The 20079-nt window shown below is 45.3% G+C and overlaps 2 protein-coding genes across 2 annotated transcripts; one reads left to right on the top strand and one right to left on the bottom strand.

Annotated features, from left to right (window-relative positions):
- The first annotated feature begins 5227 nt into the window (after nucleotides 1–5227).
- On the top strand, nucleotides 5228–11659 carry GRPEL1 (GrpE like 1, mitochondrial). The gene is made up of 4 exons (XM_066185411.1): nucleotides 5228–5337; nucleotides 6193–6361; nucleotides 7845–7926; nucleotides 10435–11659. Exons 1-4 carry the CDS (start codon nucleotides 5267–5269, stop codon nucleotides 10779–10781), a joined length of 669 nt encoding a protein of 222 aa, XP_066041508.1. The 5' UTR covers nucleotides 5228–5266; the 3' UTR covers nucleotides 10782–11659.
- A 2045-nt stretch (nucleotides 11660–13704) lies between these two features.
- Nucleotides 13705–18758, bottom strand: TADA2B (transcriptional adaptor 2B). Its single transcript, XM_066185410.1, has 2 exons — nucleotides 18489–18758; nucleotides 13705–17218 (listed from the first exon to the last, which is right to left on the bottom strand). Exons 1-2 carry the CDS (start codon nucleotides 18756–18758, stop codon nucleotides 16226–16228), a joined length of 1263 nt encoding a protein of 420 aa, XP_066041507.1. The 3' UTR covers nucleotides 13705–16225.
- Between the last annotated feature and the right edge of the window lie 1321 nt (nucleotides 18759–20079).

A 20079-nucleotide genomic window follows, 5' to 3' on the forward strand; every position in this document is an offset into this window, starting at 1 on the left:
GAGACTGTGATCTTCACATAAAGCACCAAAAATGTGTTAGGCAGATTTTTTTTATATGGCAAAATTTTGAAAGCTTTTTATTCCCTCCCACTACAGCTATTTTTAGCTGAACTCCTTGTTCCCATTCTGGTCAGACCCAACTAGCCAGATTAGGATCAAATGGAGCACAGCAGTGGTCCCACAGGAGTGTTGACCCCCTCATTAATTAGGCATAGAAATACAATGAAAAGCTCTTGCTGCTTTCTAGATTTGAATAAAGCAGAAGATAGTATTTTTAAATTTTTGCTTTACCTTCTTACATTCTTAGCTTTTCAAAACCACTGCACAATGTCAGCAGAATGAGCATTCCCCCTTTGCCAGCCAGCTGGGAGCTCAGAGAACAGCCTATGGGACTGCACTGGGATTCTGAGCCCTGAAACATTGTGACAAAACAGAGCACCGAGCACTGGCCCAACCAACCCTGCCGTTCAACATCCTGCCAGTCATCACAAAAGTTATCTCACAAGCAAAGGAGAAAGTCACACCTGAGTGTCGTTCTGATCTTTTTCAGCCTTCTGATGTTTATATTTTTGTACTAGAGTTTTTCAGGGATTGTAACATAAAGTGATTGCGCCTTTTCTCTGTGATTGACTTCTAGTTTAACCAGTGGGGTCAGAGAGGTGTCAACCTCATTGCCCAATCGCTGGTCAAACTCCAAAAACCATATAAACCCAAAGAAAAAAGAAACGTTCTTCTTTTTTTGCCCTGACACTGACTGTGTGAGTGTCCTTCTTTTCGTGTCTGTCTAGCGACACCTGAGCAATAAACAGCCACTTCAGGCTTTTATGGTGCTACCAGCAGCCTATTTGCCAGCATCTGGCCTGGCAATCCTTCACTGTACAGCACTCCCTTTGACTAATACAAATCACAAGGGCAGCAGAAACAAGCCCACAGCAATTAATTCATCAAACCTTAAAGAAAAATTAAGAGAAGAAAACGTCGATCTGAATGTCAAGGTACCATTCCATTGTTAGCCTATGTGCAGAAATAGAAACCAACAACTGCTGTCTTCTTGCCAAATCTGAATGTGGCCAGAGAGCTGATCTCCCTTTCTGTCCGATTGTTCTAGGAAGCTGAGAGGCAACAATTGATTTTCATGAAAAAAATCTTAAGAAAATCCATGACACCACATTCAGAGAATCACAACGTATTTGACAACTCTCAATGCTCAATAATTTCGTCTCAAGGTGGAAAGCCACATCAGCATGACAATAAGTTGTTTCTGAGCATTTGAACAGCTTGGTTCTGACGGGTAAATAAATAAAGATAGGCAATGCCTGATTGATAGAGTTTTTCCATTTTTACATCTCCAGAAATGCTACAAGGCATACCCGAGTGGTCCCCATTAACATGAGGGCTAAGAGAACTGTAACAGATAGCCAGATTCGTAAATCCTTGGGATACCAGATGACTTTTGCATTATATTACAATAAATTGCCTCTGAAATTGCGGCATGCTGCTTTGGGGAAGGAACACTTCATTGTCCTCCCAGGAACAGAACTTTTGTTATTCTAAATTGCCCTAATTAGCGCTCTTCAGAGCCCTGTGGCTATAGCTATTAGCTTTGCAACACAGCGACAACATTCTCCAGGCAACAAGATGGTTACAAAATACACTCTTTAAACCCGTTAGCAAAAGGCTATGGGAACTCCAAAGCACTCTTTATAATCAGAGCAAGATGTATGGTTCTGTATTTTCAGCCTAAGGAGAAACCAGGCAGAATGTAAGTATTACACATTCACTCGTGGGAGAGTTTTCTTAAAATGTTTACATTAAAAATGATAAATTCTGAATACACAGATTAACTGTTTTGGTCCTGCTCTAATTAAAAGCAAATAAGGTTGTCTCCCTACACACACAGATACACCTACCTGCATTTCAGGACTAAAAGTTTCTGAATTCAAGTACTGATTTAATCTTTATTGTCCTCCATCTGAAATGGACCCATGGAGTATCTGATTCTCAGTCTTGATAACCCTTACAGAAGAAAAATTGCTATTACTTTATACACAAGGATCAGCCCCTTAATGCCACCAGGCATCTTCCCAGAGCAGACTATGGGATACTGTGGCTGTGTGGTCTGATCTGTGATCTTTTCTAAAGGGCAGAGGTGCTAATGTTTGTCTTCACTGCTATATAGTGCAGTATCAGTCTTACAGCTACATTAATATTTTTTAATTTGATTTAGGTGTGTCCTGGTTACTGGCCTGAAAGGTCACTGCTAGAATATTTACAGAGATATTTTTGGTGGTTCCTCCTCACCCCAAGCTTGCTCCCACCAGAGCTCAATATTTGGTTCTGGCTGGGATATAAAATTTGATTGGAGAAGAAATGATAGCCTTTACCCTCAAAACATTAATAATAAAGTTCATATATGAAACACAAATATAATGACATTCTGTTTGCTGCTTGAATATCAATAAACTACATCTTGGCATTAGGAGACAGAACAAGGTTTGGGGGTTTTTTTTTAGAGAAATAGAAATGACTTTATTTTTCATTTAAATTTTCAATCACAAATCTTACATTTGTGGCATTGTTAATCTTGAAGATTATTTTTGGGTTTGTTTTTTTTTTTTTTTTTTTACTGCAAGTACAGCATTAATAATGAGAGACTTATTCAGTTGATATTTTGAACTTTCAAAATATCATAGAAATTCTCTCATGCTCACTTACACAACTTTCTTGTAAGGTACTGAAAGATTACTGCCCTCAATTGTGGTTGTAGAAATGTAGAAATGAGGTTAAGTAACCACCCAAGACCACAAAGTTAATCACTAGAGGAAGTGGGAATGCTATCCTGACTATTTGATTCTATCACTAGCTCACAGAAATTAGAGGTTAGAGTCACTTTCGAACCACAAGTTGAAAAGTAGCAGCTGGTTCATAGGATCACAGAATGTTCTGAGTTGGAAAGGACCCACAAGAATCATTGAGTCCAACTTAAGTGAATGGCCTATACAGGGATGATGGTTGACTGTTTAGAATTCAGAATAAGCATTACTTATCCTCAATTCAAAACCTAGTATTTATGTGAAGAACTAAAGACTGCTTGATATGGAGAAAACTGGATGAGAAAAAACTGTGCTTGTTCCTGAACACTATGACAGCCAACCAGGTCCAGCAACAGATGCTGAATGCTCAGTAGCTGAGTTTAAAAATACCCAACTCATGAGCTGACACTGCAATAAAACCAGAACAGCCTGCAATAGCCTGATTCAAAACAAGACATGAAAAAGTCTTGAGTGGGATAGTACTTACAGCCAACATCAGCCATGACGCAAACAAGCTCCAGTAAACTTGCATATTCTTCTTCTGAAGCTGCAGATGTTGTTTAGTCTTGACCCATCAGCATCTAAGCCAGCTGCAGGTTTTCATGTCAGCTGTTCAGCTTGCATGATTCACAACAAAATGCATTTTCACTGTGCATTATCTTGAAAGATTACCTGCAGAAAGCCAGTGGCATGTCATTTGGGGTAAATGGCTTCTCATTCAAGAAGGATATTGTTTCAGACATAGTAAATCTAATATATATCCTCAGGTATTGAAACATGTTGGCAGTGGGTTCTTCCCAACCTTTTGTTATCAATTCCGTGATTTTGTGATCAATCATTAATCAAGCACAACTTCCAAAGATGGTGGGCAGCAAGGAAATGGAGACAACCTGAAATAGGAATCTACAACCAAAGATGTGGGGAAAAACGATAGACAAGAAAGACAAGACAGACAGACTGCTTGTCTGGGTTTTGTAAGGAATAATCTTTTCAGGCAACATTTTAAAAACGTCAGACCTAAAGATCCAGTTGCCTTTTCTGTCTCATTTCTTCATGGTCTTCTGTGGGTATCATCTTTTATGGCTGTTACTTTCTTTATGGCTGTTACTTTATTCTCCTTGTTCTCTCTGATTCTTTCTCAGCATTATCTTAACAAATTTCCTCAATTATTTCTTTCATTAATTCTGAGGATGACGCTTGAAATTTGTGGCTCATCAACCGTCTGGAAAGCAGATACTGACCACCACTCCATGTGGACAGGATATGGCATACAACCCTCCTCTTTGCTGTGTTCTGCACAGGCAAGCCTTGGGACTGTACCATTGTCACATCACGGAACAGCTATAGGCAAAATAAGACTCCATGGGATCTAAACTTGCCATGGGATGAGGCCACTGACCTCATGTACCATTTATCCTGCTTTCTGCACAGCCCATCCCAGGCAAACCAACCTGCGGAATGAAGGCCGTGCTGGAGCCTGGGGGTGCTCTGGCACAGTTCCACTGCACTGAGCAAGGTCCCACAGGATTCTCACATAGCAAACCAAAAATGTCTTCTACACTTTCTTTTTCAGCGAACAGTTTTATTATTCACTTGAATATAAAATCTACTAAGTTTGCATTATAGAATTTGCATCTTTATCCTTCAGATTTCATTTGGAGAGCGAACAAACGCATGCAGGAATCAGGCTAACAGCTGGTGTTCTGTGCATAATCCAGCACTCGGTTTCACAGCTGTACAATAAATACGTGACCCTAGGTTTTTTTTCCCCTCCCTCCTCTTTAACAAGACATTGACAAAGCAACTGGACAAACTGTCGGAGTTCAGCTATCCCAGCATCACGGAGCAAGGCTCCTACAGCTTCCAGTTACACAGGACACTTGCACAAACAGCTTGTGCAAGCAGGTGGCCAAATCTGGAACTAGCGGATTAGCAACATTATCCCATTTAATGAAAGCTCAAGATTTCATTAAATGAAATGATTGTCCAGCAAGAGCGTACACAGCAGTTATGTGTTTAACAGTTACAGTGAGCATGTGGAAACCTCTTTGTGGAGGTTTGCAGATTGCTGGCGGGTGCTACAAGGTGTTATTGGTAACGGAGTTATCCACCGCTTAAAATGAGCTAAAATCTTCAAACTTTTCCAGTCACAGCTGGGACAAGACCGATGCAGACCACGCGAGCGGCACCCAGAGGACAGCGCGCCTCCCGGTGCCCGCCACCAGACAAAATGGCCGCCCGGCCCGCGCCCCGCCCGCCGCGCGTCACAGTGGGGCGAGGCGCGCGCGCCCCTCTGGGCGCTCCGCCGCGCCCCGGAATAGCCGCCCGTTCGGGCCGGGGCGGCGCGGCCGCCCTGCTGATTGGCTTCCGGCCGCGTCACTCCGGGCCCGCCCGCTCGCTGATTGGCGGAGCCCGGGGGGCGGGCCGAGGCGGCCGGCGGGCAGGAAGGCGCTATGGCGGCCGTGGCCCAGTGCGTGCGGGGTGCGCTGCGCCCGCGCCTCCCGCTACTGAGCGTCGCGTTGAGGTGAGGGGGTCGCGCCGCGCCGCTCGCCCGACACCGAGCATTCGGGCCGGGGCCGCGCTCACCGCCGGGCTGGGAGGAGAGCGAGGCTCGGTCCCGCCGTGCTGGGCTCCCAAACCCTGGGGAGTCCCGTCCGACAGCCGGGATGGGCCGGGGCCGCCCCCCGCCGCCCTCCTCTCTTCGCCGCTGTCCCTTGTCCTTCTCCAGGAGAGCGGCCCGGCTCGGCCCGGCACTGCGGGGAGCGGGGAGGGCTCCGGGCCCGGAGTGTCCATGCGGCGGGCGGGGAGACGAGCCCTTGTGTGAGCGCGGCGCTGATCCCGCAGCCTCGTCCTTGGGTGGCTCGGCTCGCTCGGCCTTGGGAACGGCAGGAAGGGCTGGAGAGTCATTACTGATGCGGGCAGGCCCGTGCTTGCCGCCGTGCTTGCCGCCGTGCTCGCCGCCGTGCTCGCTGTGCAGCCGGCACGGGGGTGCCGCTCCAGCGGCCAAGCCCTGTGTTGCTCGTGTTTTCAGGGAGGCTTTTGCCGGCGATTGCATCACGGATTTTGTTTCCTGGTAGAGCACGGTGCTGAGAACGCGTACTCCAGTTAAAAGTTCTGTGACTGTAAACTGAATGTAGTGGACACTTACAAGCTGATACCTGGCAGCAGTTATTTCCTGCTACAGTTTAAATGGCCGGAGATCTGCTGCTTCTGACGGAGGGTTCTCCACGCAGTATTCGCAGGCCTAGAATTGTGTGAATTCGTGCTTTGACGTGAGAATTTTGTGGACATTATGTGTTAAAGTGTCTGGTACATCTAGAAAACGCTGATATCTTACAAAATAAGCAACAGAATAATAACTTCCATCTTTTTGCCTTAGAACATCTCCACGACTGCTTTGTGCAGCAACACAGCAGAAAAATACTGGCCAGAACTTGGAAGAGGACCAGAGTCAGAGCCAAAATGAGCAGAAGGTGGAACCCAGCTCTGCTGAGAAACTGCTAGCTGAAGAAAAGGCCAAACTGGAAGAACAACTAAAAGAAGTTACTGTAAGTGTCTCTGGATTTATTAGGATGCACACATTACAAATTGTGTCCCCAAGAGCCTGCTCTGTGGGTTCTCAGTGCACAGTCTGGATACAGTTATGTGACTCCTGTTTAGTTGTGTAAAATCCACTTAAACTTAAGAGTACATGTACTACAAGATGTGGGATGCATCTCTGGTCCAAAATTAAGATCTTGGATAATTTCTTTCCAATTTCTTCATGAAATTTGACCTTTTCCAGCCTGAAAATTTGTTACTGATTTTCACGTGGGTTTTGCTCCGTGAAGAAGTAATTTCTGGAAGCCGTGAAAAGGTGTGAATGTGTCTCTGGTGTGTGCATTTGTGTGTGTTAGGAGTAGACTATGGAAACAGCTGCTGACTTTCCAAAGGTCAGAGTTAATGATGCTTAGCTTTTATACAATAGTATACTTCGGCTGTAGTTAGGAAGTTTCAAACCTTGTCTGTTGGAGAGCCCTTCAGACTCGAGGCTGAAGTGTCACATCCCTCGTGTATTTTGCATTCTCTCCTATGCACAACTCCAGCAGCTGAAGGATGTCCTGAGGAGTGGGAGGTGGGCATTAAGCAAAGACATTAATGAGTGCTTTATATAAAGTGTCTTTCTGGAGCATTTGAAACCTCAAGAGGTAGCCCAGAACCTGCTATAGAACAGTATCTGTGGATCATACATGAATTGAGTTGCTTTCTGTTGTTCTTCCCAAAGCTCTACAGGAAAAATTTAAGATGCCATTTAATGTCTTTCTTTGCTGTTGGTTGCCTAATGCAGTTCTTCAGGCAGCTTGTTGACTGTTTTTATTCTGTTTTGAGATTCTTCACTGGCATACAAAGCTCAAGCATATTCAGGGTGGAAGCCATTCAGGGTTAGTTGGTGAAGCACTCAGCGTGATTTTTTATTTCATTAATTTTATTGTATTTCACATCTTAGTACATCTGCTGGTAAAGGCCAGATTTCTAGGAACAGACCAAAACTTGTTATAAGCAACAGAGGAGTTAGGCTTCATAGTGTGTAAAGGCTGAGAAAACTGGAAGGCACTCTGTGGTTTGTATGGAGAGGGAAGAGATTGAAAGTCATGGCTGGGTTGAATCTGATTTGCGGTAGTGTCAATGTACCTCGTGACTGATGATCTATGGGAGCACACAGCAGAAATACTGGGTTCATAGAACTTTATATATCTGCAGAGTGAATTTTTTTTCCAGCTAATCTGTTGACTAAGAGTCTTAGTTTTCTAAGGGTTTGGAAAATCATCTGATTTCCTTTCCCTCATTTCTGTCCTTGTGAAGTGAAGCAAACTTTTGTCTTGGTAGGAGTGATGGTGTGATAATTGGTATGTTGTTTCAGATTACCCTAAATGGTGAATTTAGGCTATGAAACTGTTTAAAATGCTGTTTTATGCTGAATATGTTGGTGTGAGTTATTGTCAGCTGCCTGACTAGGAGGAATAACTTCTGTTACTGGTTTTCATTCTTTAGGAGAAGTACAAGCGTGCCCTGGCAGATGCAGAAAACGTGAGGCAAAGAAGCCAGAAACTGGTAGAAGAGGCAAAGTTATACGGTCAGTGGAGGCTCCTCTGGTGTTTGCTCAGTAAGACCTGGGAAATGCAAAGCCTGGAAGAATTAAGCTGGCTGGCCTTGCAGTATTAACAAGTTGTACTTCGCAGTGATTCTGACTGCTTACTTAAAAAATGCATTTGAAGCAGAGAGGTTTGAACAGTTCCTCATCTTGAATCAGAATTGTGACCATCTCCCCAGCCAAGGGCAAGACTTAAACTGCTGAAGTCAACAGCTCACATTTTCTTAAAATTTGGTATCTGGTTTCCTACAATGTGTACTGCATTAGTAGATTTTTTAGTAAGTTCTGCAGCCTGAAGTTTACTTTTTTCATGTATTTTGGTGTCAGATCTGACCAAGAGCATGGCATATTGGTTTGCCTTTGGATTTGTGGTTTTGGTTGGTTTTTTTGGAGGGAGGGGTGGTATATTGGTTGATTGGGGGTGTTTTTTGTGGGTTGGTTTGGTTGGTTGAGGGTTTGTTGGTTGGTTGGGTTTTGGGGGGTTTTTTTGTTGGATTCTTTGGGGGGTTTTTTGGGATTTTTGGGGGGTTTCTTGGTTTTGTTTGGTTTTTTTGTTTGTTTGTTTTTTTGTTCTTGGTGTTTATTTTGAATTTGGTTCTTTTTTGATTTTGGGATATTTTTGTGGGGTTTTTGTTCTTTAGCTTTTTATACTTGAATAACTGTTCTGTTGAAAGTGGTAGCTTCCAAATAGAAGTAATACCTCTAAATGAATGGATTCTTTTCACTGCTAGGAATGCAGAATCACTGGCTCTGAGGAGTGCTAGAAGCACGTCTTCCTTCAAGAGCCAGGCTAGTAACATCTGACTTAGCTTTTTGACATTTCCAACACAAATCTGTGAAACAGAAATTGTATGCAAATGCTGCAGCAGCACAGTGCTGTCCTATCCTGGTGTTTGACTGCCACTCTGCCTCAAAAAATGAGTTGCTCTTTTTTACCATGCACCATACACAGCTGTATAGTTTAACGCTCAGCACTCGGGCTCTAATTTCTGACTACAGGGTCTTCAGTTCATGTGTACTGTAAGAAAAAGTACATAGTACTCTTGCATTGTTTTTCATGGATGTTTGAGTGCTTCATCCTGAGGCTGGTTTACAGTAAGCATTGTTCCAGTAATGTTCTACTTACGACAAAGGAGTAGAGCTCAGACATGCTACAGTAGAAAGGAATTTATCTTGAAAACTAGATTACACAGAATCTGCAAGTTTCATTGCTTTTGCATTATGCTTGTTCTGTTGAAGAAAGAGAAACTCATTTCTTGCGTAAATTCTGAGTTGTAGTCAAAGATATTTGCAAATACAACCTACGCAATAAGGAACTGAACCAAACCACCTTCTGGAGAGTTTGGTTATTTGGTTTGATTCAGATAACTGGACAACTGATTTGTCTGTATTTGGTACAGTTCAGCCCCAACCACAGCTCTAGTTTTTAATTTAACACCATGACAGGTTTTTTTCAGATTTTTGGAACTACTTGGACATTGGTAGTTACTCTTCTGTAAAGAGTTTGAGTTTCTACAGAGTTGTGCAGTTGTTAGAGAGACCCTTCCCTGAGAATCAGCTGATGCCCACAGATCCTGTAAGGTGCTTACCTGACTGTGGGGGCTTTTTGTTTAAACCAAAGACTTGGCCTCTGGTAATGGTCATATCACTTCTTGGTAAGGAAAAAAAAACCAACATCCAAAATGTGAACTAGAATTAAAAAGGCTGACTCTGGCTTAAAAAATACAAACCAAAAACTGAACCAAAACCCAGTGCTGTTTGTCCTTTGCCCACTTCTATGTTGAAATGTGTTATTTTATTAAACTGTTTTGATTTTTTCTTGATTCTAATGCCTTAAGTGAGATTAGTCCAGATTCTCTTTAGTGTGAGCCAGAGAACAGCTTCAGGACAAGGACTATGATTAACTTGGAATTTGCTCAGTATTTGCAAGGCACAGCTGCTGACTCTGTAAAAGAGGTTTATAGTGCAAGGGAGAGGGTGCAAGTTCTTTCCATTCAAGGAAGAGTTGAATCCTTGTTCATCTCTTGAAATTCTCATCAGTCTGATTTGATCACGCTTTGTCTTCTGCAGATGTTTTTATGACATCAGATTAAAGGGTAGGAATAGGGCAACATAATGCTTTGAACGTTAGGTGATGAGAGAGATATGAGGAAATTACATGACGTCATCTGAAGGTTTTGGTAACTTTGGTAAAAATTTTAACTGTTATTGTTAGGTCATAAGCATAACTCTTTTGAGTTGAAATCACATTTTTTTTCCATAGAAGTAGAAGAGATGGTGTGGATTTCAAGGTATCTGTAATAGCTCTTTAATATCATCCAAAACTGGAAAGGATATTTTACCTCAAATGATTACAGTATCACATACCTTCTTAAAAGTCTAAGAGTGCAGATTATTGCTGTAGCTTTTGGGGTTGTGAGGTTGGGGGTTTTTAACACTTGTTTCCCTCAGTGGACTAATCCCATTTTATCCTCCTTTATACATTTTCAGGGATCCAGAGCTTCTGTAAGGACTTACTAGAAGTGGCAGACATTTTGGAGAAAGCAACAGAAAGCGTTCCCAAAGAAGAAATAAAGGATGAAAATCCTCACTTGAAGAGCTTATACGAAGGTCTTGTCATGACAGAAATACAGATTCAGAAAGTGTTTAAAAAGCACGGCCTGCTGAGACTGAACCCTGTGGGAGCCAAGTTCGATCCCTACGAGCACGAGGCGCTGTTCCACACGCCCGTGGAGGGGCAGGAGCCCGGCACCATCGCGCTGGTTTCCAAGATCGGCTATAAGCTGCACGGGCGCACGCTGCGGCCCGCCCTGGTGGGTGTTGTCAAAGACGCTTAGCTGCTCAAGCTGAGAGTTCCAAATGCCATACAACTATTAAACAGCTGGATGGTTTTTCCCTCACACCACGCTTCCCTCGTTCCTATGCTCCCTGAGAGGTTTAAATGAGTTGGTTGAGGTCTCCCAGTGAAAATGAAGTAACCGGTGAAATTCTGCTTAGTGGCCTTCAACATCACTGTTCCATAAGCTCTTCTTTGGTGTGAACTACAAGCGCCATTAAGCCCTCTAATGCTTTAGATTAGATAATGTTTTTTACAACTGCTGCTCCTGAAAAGGTGAATTAAATTGGAAAGAATGAAACGCTCACAAGAATGTTGCAATTTCAAGTTTATCACTGTGTGTAGATTGAAAACGCAGATAGTGGTTCAAACACTTCCTTTGGTTTTGCAGAATCTCACACTGCAGAAGTGGGTGATGTAGTACAAATAACCTGCTTTCTGCAAGCACCCATCAGCTTTTACACACTGAGGTGATAAATGCCCTGTTTTGTCTATTCAAAAATAATCTCTCAATAACTGAAACCTGTGTGAATTCTGAACTGTAAATAAATGGCAATGGAGATTAGATACATTTTGTAATTGTTCAACCTTTTTGTCCTGTACTAACATTGAATCAAGAAAACCATCTAATACTTGTATGGCATTGAAGAATCAATAGAATTTATCCTATCTCTGGATTTTTAATTTAATGTTGTATAAATTGGTTTAAACAATTTTTATAGTCTTGTAATTTCCAGCTTTGCACTCAGTTTGTTACGCAAACTGTAGTTACAGTCCTGGTGAGAGCCAGAACACCCAAAGAAGTGAGTTGCTGAGAGTTTGGTATATGATTTCTTTTAGACTTACATAAATAATTGCATGTAAGTGGCTCAAACAAAAGTGTGAACTTAGTTTCATTTTCATTACTTCTTACATTTACTCAGCTTGGATCTTAGGTTGCACCAGAACTTTACCCCATGCAGTTCTTGCCATGTCTAACTCCACCTGCTGCTCCCACTCCTGCAGAATCAGGCTAATATACAACAGGATTATCTGAAGGACATTGGTGTGGTCACCTGGATAGGAGTGGGTGGAACCTGGCAAATTACACAAACGATTCCTTCATCTGGGTTGTGTGAAGTAGGATTGAAGAAATGGTTTTGTTGCACTTTGATTGGGACCTGTTCTCACGACTGATGTCAAAAAGGGACCAGGTTCCATTTTATATACCTTTTAAGAACTGTCATGTGTTGTTTTATCCCCTCCCCATTCCTCTGAATCTAAACTAAATGTAGTAATAACATCCCTAGTACCGAAGTTTTTCCAACAGGGAGTTAAAACAAAGGTGTTTGTTCCCTAGCAGATGAAGACTTCATTAACGAGCTTCCTGGTGCTTCACACAAACTGTCATTTTTGGATTACATCAATTCATTTGGGGTGTTCTTAAACACAAGGTCCTATTAAATCTTCACCACAGGGTTCATCTTTAAAGCTGGCAAATGAGACTCACATTTAAGTGGTTCCCCTTCCCTGGCCTGCCCTCAGAGAGGCTTTGGCATGGAGTGGGTCAGGCTGTGAAGAGCTCCAACCACCTGTGCACTCTGCCACACCCCAGGAAGGAGCACTGAAGAAATCAACAGAGGAAAATGGTTCTGAAATTTAAGCGCCCAACTAAGCTACCACCAGTAGTAGCTATCTCAAAGACAACATTTCCACCCATCACATTTAGCTACAATGCATCTCCGCTTGTTACTGCAAAGACTTAAGCCATTTTCGTCATTGCCCAAGCAATGTTATTATTGTTAAAGCAATCATGGAAAGAAACTTTAATATAGGTTTATTTACCAATACACAATGCAAAAATCTAGTAAAAAGCTGTGTGCACAACATCAGTTAGGCTTTGTGTGACTTCGGCACAGGCGTTCGTGTGTCTGGCACAGCTACAAATGTAAACTTCAAATGAATGCAACATTCCCTTTAAGGAAGAAAGAAGCTGATGAGCTGAACATGCTCATGGGGGTATCTTGCTTCACAGTCTTTAACGTGTCATCGCTTAGGAGTGACTGGGGCACACACAAAAACATTTTGTGAGAGGAGTAAACCAGAAGGCTCATGAAGCCGGTTCCAGCTGCAAAGGAATCGAATGCAGAGGCTGCCCAAGAGAATAATGGCAGAGTGCTCCGTGGGGTGATTGCCAGGGCAGTTCATGGTCACGGACTCGTGCAAACCTACAAACGCTGCTCTCGCTGCGTGCTGGGCCTGCCATCAGCAGGGGGCAGGACGGGCTGTAGGCAGAATACGCGGCAGCTCCCGAGCCCAGCGCTGGGCAGTGCACACCGAGTGCGGTGCAGGCTCCCTCCAACACAGCGCTGGGATGGGACACACAGCACAGCCCAACCCAGAGCACAGCATCGGGGTTTGGAACAGCTTAGAGAGTGTTGCTTTTTCATAGGCTTACATCAATGCTGTTAAGACAGATACTATCATTAGTAATAACTTTAATTTGAAAAGTCAAGAGCATTAAGCATATAAAACACCTTGCATTAGCAACATGAAGGCTGGGTTATTTGTACAGTACAGGAAGAACTTCCAGATCAACGCAAAATACAAGCTGAAAGAGCTCTGCCATCTCAGCTCCTTCACCACAGAAGAGAAGCAGCATAGCTGTAGTAAATTGCTGGATTAACATTAACTGCATCTCAACTTCTAAGCAATCAAGCAGAAAACCAGCAGCTCATAGCAAAGGAATGCTTAGACTAAATCAGTTCCATGTGAAATATGGAACAGCAGCATCCTCTAGTGCAAGTCACCTTTAAAATTAAAAGCATAGCTGACAATGAGACATTGCTTCTAGGGAAGCCCTTTCCAAGGGACTAGTATTTGCTAAGCAAACATTCACCACCTTGAGTTAACTTGCAAGTACAAAATAAATATTGATATCCATATTGCATACATTAAAAATACTTTATTTTACATTCATTTTGATGTTCAATAAGTTACATCTAGCACCAAAGAAACATTTTGGAGGGGTTGAGGAATTAAGAAACTACAAAGTGTAAATGCAGAATTCACTTCAACATTTAAATGACTCATTGGTGCCTAGATTTTTTCCTGTTATTGTTCAGATGGGCTTTACGCTATTGCTTCAGTTTAACTCAGATATGCCAAAACTGTTGAAATATGAAAATCAGATTTGAGCGAAAAAAAACAACCCAGAAGAAACAAAACCAAAACAAGTCTCTTATTAAACTCCCAGCTACATGCAGAATTGAGGCTTCATAACAGCATGTTATGGCAGTTAGATAACAAGTTACATGAAGAACCAAATTGCAAAACTAGAATGCTGAAAAGAAAGACTGAGCTTCCTTCCCACAGGAATAGGACAGAGAAAATAATCAAGGGTTTATACCGTATGAACTTGTGTGCTGCTTGTACATGCATATAGGGTAGAAGTGGTCATTAAAGCTACTCAGCACATTGCAGTTAGCTCTACTGCTGCCAAGAAGAGACAGTTTTGTCTTGAGAATGCCACAACAAACCACTTACAGATAAGCCAAACAAAGTATTACATCCCAGAGGACATAGCCCTTACCTTTTTGAAAGGACATAACATCATAAGCTCAAAAGAAAAAGGCACTAGAGTTTTGGTTTTTTTCCTTAGAAATGCTGGCTTTGTAATTGTACCCCTTTCCTTCTAAACTCACTGGTAACACTAGTTTGGTAATGCTGGATATATTAAATGAAACCCAGTTCTGATCAGAACACCTCTGCCAAACTGCAGAATTAATACTGTTTTAAGATTTTGTGGTATCCTCACTGACTACAGCCCAAAGCATCACAGCAAGTTGACATTTCCAGATCTTGCACTCATAGTGAAGCCAGTCAAGTTCCAAATTTTGGTACACTTGTGCTCTAGAAGACCTGCCCAGCCTGCCTCCAGTCACAGCTTCCTGCTCCAGACAAGACCAGCAGAGAGGTTTAGGCACAAGTAACTCTGCCATCTTCCGTGTGGCAACCACAATGTTTTATTCATTTTGTTAAATACCAGCATGGGAATTGATGAAATGGGCATAAAAATCTTTTTCTAATCCTCCATCAACATCTTTCCCTTAATCAATAGATCTTACTGGAATGATACTGTGGGTCTGGCATTTGTGTTTCCCGCTGTGTTACATCCCAGCTGGTGGCTGGCTCCAGCAGCACTCCAGGCTACAGCTGTCACAAGTGGAGGAGATCCCTCCCAAGGTGCACTGTTCCTCTACCTGTCAGTAAATTCAGATTCAGTGTGCCTGGGCCGGTATGTTTCAAGGTATGTGCAATTAGAACCCTACGGTGGCTGGATTAAGCACTCCAAATTTAGGAACATCTTGTGCATTTTGACCAAATCTGCATCAATTGTTATTTTTGTTTTAAAAGACCAAGCTCAGCAATCACGCCCCATTTGAGAATCTTACTCCCTCTCCCTGACTTCCCAGCAAAGCTCAGGAGGCAGCTACACCTCCTCAGCCTACATGAGTTCAGCAGTTAAGATCCCAAAGAAGGAGGAGCAGGCTCCCCCAACAAGGAAAAACAGTGATTTTGCTGCCTGAGGCTCTCAGCTTCTGCCAAACAGCTCACTGCCTCTTCTCCGAGACCCCATTTCTGCCCAAATCAGGTACCTCGCTGTAGCTGACCCCTCCTCTGGAGCAGAGCACCACAGCTGCTGGGGATTCCTGACACTCCAGTGCCAAGCAGGAAACAGCAAAGCTTCAGAGGGCTCTGCTTCAGGAAACTCTGGTCAAAGCAATGCCCAGATCAGCTGGGAGCTCTTCAAGAACCCCCCTCCACAGCACAAGTCCCTGGAGGCATCTCACCCACCACATTTCCTTCCTTCCCTCCACTCCCTGCCACGGCTCACTCCCGCTGTATTCCCGACAGGAATTCTCATCCCGGTGTCCCCACGCCTTGGCTGTAATTACTAAGGACAATGTTCTGAAAGCTTAGCAATGGTCACAAAAGTCCTCGCTCACCTGCTCCTGAGCACAGGGCTTTTGTAAGCCTCACTTTGCTGCCAGCATTATGCCAAAAAAAAAAACAAAGGGTGAAGAAAGTTTCCAGCAAATGAAACTATCTCCTACCTTCAAAGAAAAGCAAGAATTACACTGATATTCATTTATCCAATAGTACGGACTAAAGCAACTACTCTGGGACTACCGGACTTGAGGAAGTTCACATGAAAAAATCTGTTCTAATAATGTACCAAAAGCAGTGAAATCCAATGTAGAAGTTTCACAAGTATTTTCCATGATCCAAAGCAAAAGTCTATTTGAACCACCATGGATCATGATGACTGTGGGGGTTTATGTATTTGCTCTTTTGTGTTTTTAAGCAACATGGTTTCCATATCTTTGGGGAGGGAAGGAAAAAATAACGGAGTCCTTGAGGCTCTAATGGGCCTCTGCTGTGTTTTTTCAGATCAGCTGAATTTCATGAAGCATCCCTGGATATCCAACCACTTTCTGTCAGAAAGTTTAAAATCCTTTTCTTCAGTACCTTATCTAAGTAACTGGGAAGGCGACTCTTTGAAGGAATTCCTTGTCTTTTTTGGAGATGATCTTTAATGATGATAGTTTTTACAGTCACGTAACGTGCAGGACTCAAGTTCAGAGAGCTGCAGAGCACCTTTTCCCTGTCCGATAAGAGTTCAAAGCCAGGCAGGTTTTCAATGGCAGCAAATTCACCTTCTTTACCCTCTTCCTTCCCTCTCTTGGAACTAGCTATGTTCTTGTTCTCCTTCCTCTTTTCCCGTTTGTGCCTGGCCGCCTCATACTCTGCCGACTCCTCCATTTTGGTGATCCCATTTCGCCGATACCGCTGCAGCTCCCGAATCTTCGCTCGAAGTATCCTCTCCTTGTGCATGTTCTCAAAGAAGTCTTCAAACTCCTTACAAGACATGAACTGGTACAAAGGCCTCAGTTTCAGCCTCAGCTCCTTCTCTTCTTTTGTGATCTTTCGTTTGGGAGCTTTCTCCTTGTCTTTTTTATCCTTCCCCAGGAAGGCCGGTACCAAATTATAATCTCGCGCGATGTTCTTGCGCCGCTGCCTCTCCTTGAGTTTCCTCACGTACATGTCCACGTGAGCTCTTTTCAGCTCGATCTCCACGTCGTCGTCGTCGTAGTTCACCGAGAGGCCGCTGATGAGCGTCTCGGCGTCCTGGTCGTACTCGATCTCGTAGTCGTCGCGGAGCGGCATGTACCCCAGCTGCTGCTGCTCCGCCACCGAGATGTCCAGCGGCGGCAGCGGCGTCGTCAGGCTGGGGGACAGCGGGCCGCCGCTGGGACACGTGTGGTCCGTCACCCTGTTGGGAATAGTGTCAGGGATGCAGGCTTTGCCCAGGTTGCCGTGGATATACATGCTCACGTAGTGTTCCATCACCTCCTGAGGCGTTCGGGATGCTCCCACGTGAGCAGCCATGTCCTCCTAAACAGAAAAAAAGGGGAGGGATAAAATGATTCCCATTACATCTTGACCATAATGAGCACTCAGGAAAGAGCATGACCTTTTCCATGCTGCTCAACAGCCAACTCCCAGTACCTAAACTTCTCTAGCAACGCTGGCCATATTTCTATCAGATCTGCGATTTCAGCTCTGCGCGTTTACAGTGCATGGAGGCAGGTAAGCCACGAAAACAGCACCACGTGGTGATTCCTGAGCACCCGCAGCACTCCCACAAAGCCTGCTCACCATGACCAGGAAGCTTTCCAAGTCCCAAGCCAACACCAATAGCACTGTACAGCTTGGGTTTTGCTTGTTTATATCACGTTAACTGGGCAGCAACATGGAAATAAACGCTATTTACTGTATTTATTCTTTTCTAGTTGTTTAAAAACTAAACAAGCTGCAATGATTGTACGCTTTAGGGTTTTGGAAAAGTCTTTATATTTAATGAAGCAAAACACAAGTAGCAAGAAATCAAATCAATCAAAAATTAATCAAATGGTCCAGCGGAGGGTAGTGAGGATGACTGGGGGACTGGAGCGTCTCTCTTACAAGGACAGGCTGAGGGAGCTGGGCTTGTTCTGCCTCAAGAAGGGACAGTTGAGAGGGGACATCACCAATGTCCATCAGTATCTGAAGAGGATGGAGCCAAGCTCCGCTCTGTGGTGCCAAGCAATAGGACAAAGAGGCAACAAGCAGAAATTGGTGCATGGGAAGTCCCACATGTACATAAGGAAGAACTTCACTGTGCAGGTGACGGAGCACTGGGACAGACTGCCCAGAGAGGCTGTGGAGTCTCCCTCACTGGAAATAGTCGAGAACCGTCTGGATGCAATCCTGCGCAATGTGCTCTGGGATGACCCACTGTAGTCCTTTCCAACCTGACACATTCTGTGATTGTGAAACGACGCTTTCTTACTGCTGCTTTTTAAAAGCAAGTCTGGCTGTGCAGTGACACTGAAGGGAGCAGCCAGCCCGCAGCCGGGACACACTGAAGGCAAAGGCGGAGCACGGGGAAGAGGCAGCGGTAAGATCCGTGACACGGACGGGCTGACGGGAGGCAAGAGCAGAACCTCAAGCAGCGACAGGTCCGAGCTGCCGGGTGCACTCCTCGGACCAGCGGGGAGCCCGCCCGGAGAGACCGGCGCAGCGCGGGGTCCGCAGCGCAGGACGCGCCCCGGGGCTGCTGCCAGGGCCGCTGGTCCGAGCAGGAGGATCGCCCCCGCCCCCGCCCCCGCCCCTCGCCCCTTACCCAGTTGCCGAAGCCGAACTGCTCGATGGCGTCCAGCAGCAGCTGCTCCTCGCGGCTGCTCCAGCCGCCCTCGGCCTCGGCGCCCCAGAGGGTGAAGCGGCCGCCGTCCACCAGCTGGTAGCCGTGCCATCGCCGGTGCGGGCCGATCTCGGCGCCCGCCGAGAAGCACTCGGGGCAGAGCTCGATGTCGGCGCACTCGGTGCAGCGGAAGCGCAGCGGGCTCACCTCGGCCAGGCAGTACACGCAGTACTTCTTCCCCAGTTCCGCCATCTTACCCCGCCCGCGCGCGCGCGCGGCCGCGCCCCCGGCGCCCGCGCCGCCAATGGCAGCGCGCTCGGGGGGCGGGGCCGCGGCGAGCACCGACCAATGGGACCGGGACTGGCGGGCCCGGGGGGTGTCAGCGCGAGGAGACGGCTCCGATTGGCCGAGCCGGACCCGTCTGCCCTTCCCGCGGCCAATGGGAGGAGCCGCTCCGAGGGGAGCCGCCGCGCAGGGGCCGCCCTCAAGGGGCGGGGTCTCACACGGGCAGGGGGCGGGGCCGAGCGGGTGCCTGGCAACGGGGGAAGCGGGGCGGGGCCGCCGCCGGAGCCGCCGCCGGTGCCGCGGGAGGAGCGGCCTTGTCATTGCCCTGACATTCCGAACGGAAGCACCTCTGCCCCGGGCGGGTGGGGATTAAAGAAATAGAACGATTCTGCTTTTCGTTCTACTCCTCCCGGGCCACGCAGAAAACATCAGGCTGAGGCGTGAAGTTCAAACACTTGCGACCACCTTGACTGCTCGGAGAGAACTGGTCAACGCTCTAAGGACTGTGGGCACGAGAAGAAAGAGCTCGACTATCTGTGATGAGATCCTGAAGCTCAAAAAGAAGGTATGGAATGCAGTCCGTATCCTCAGCCACTTCACGGAAAAACTGCAAGCCAAGGCATTAAGGCTGAACTGATGGGCGTCGAAACGTGTCAGAGGAGAGCGATATCCTGACCAAAACAAAGCCGGCCAGAGGCGGCCTGTGGAGAAACCTGAGACTGCAGCAGAAACGGGGGGGCTTGGAACTGAGATACCACCTCAGGACTTGGAGGAAAAGTGGATCCTGCAGAGCTGCTGAGGCAGCAGCTGGAAACGCAGAAATGTCACTATGCTGGGCTGACCCCTACTTGTAGGGGAATTCAGATAAAAAGCCAGAAAGCAAATTCCTCCTTACTTGCTGAGCGTGGCTAAAGAAACTTGGAATTATTATGTGGGGAAACAAGTAAAGAAAAGTAAATCTAGTTTTGAACAAATGTGTGCAACTCCTGAAACAGATACAATATAAATCTCTTTCAGTATCAAATCGGTGTTAGAGAGAACAAATCTGATTTCACATTCTAATTCTGCACATCAGGAGATACTTCAGCAAAAGGGAGAGGGACAGATAAACCAGAACCACGGCAGCCAAGGCTTTGCCCAGGTACTGCCTTCTCTCCCCTCTTTTATTTAATCCTTCAACCTCTCTTCACTTCAGCAGCAGGAAGCTTCTCCACGGTAAGGTTTGAAGATGTGCCTATGTCAGAAGTAAAACAATACTGCCTTGAGCACAAAAATTCTTTATGATTAT

This window comes from Chamaea fasciata, unplaced genomic scaffold, assembly GCF_029207755.1.
Source record: "Chamaea fasciata isolate MVZ Bird 193981 ecotype frontalis unplaced genomic scaffold, bChaFas1.0.hap1 SCAF_6, whole genome shotgun sequence".
NCBI classification, from domain to species: Eukaryota; Metazoa; Chordata; class Aves; order Passeriformes; family Sylviidae; genus Chamaea; species Chamaea fasciata.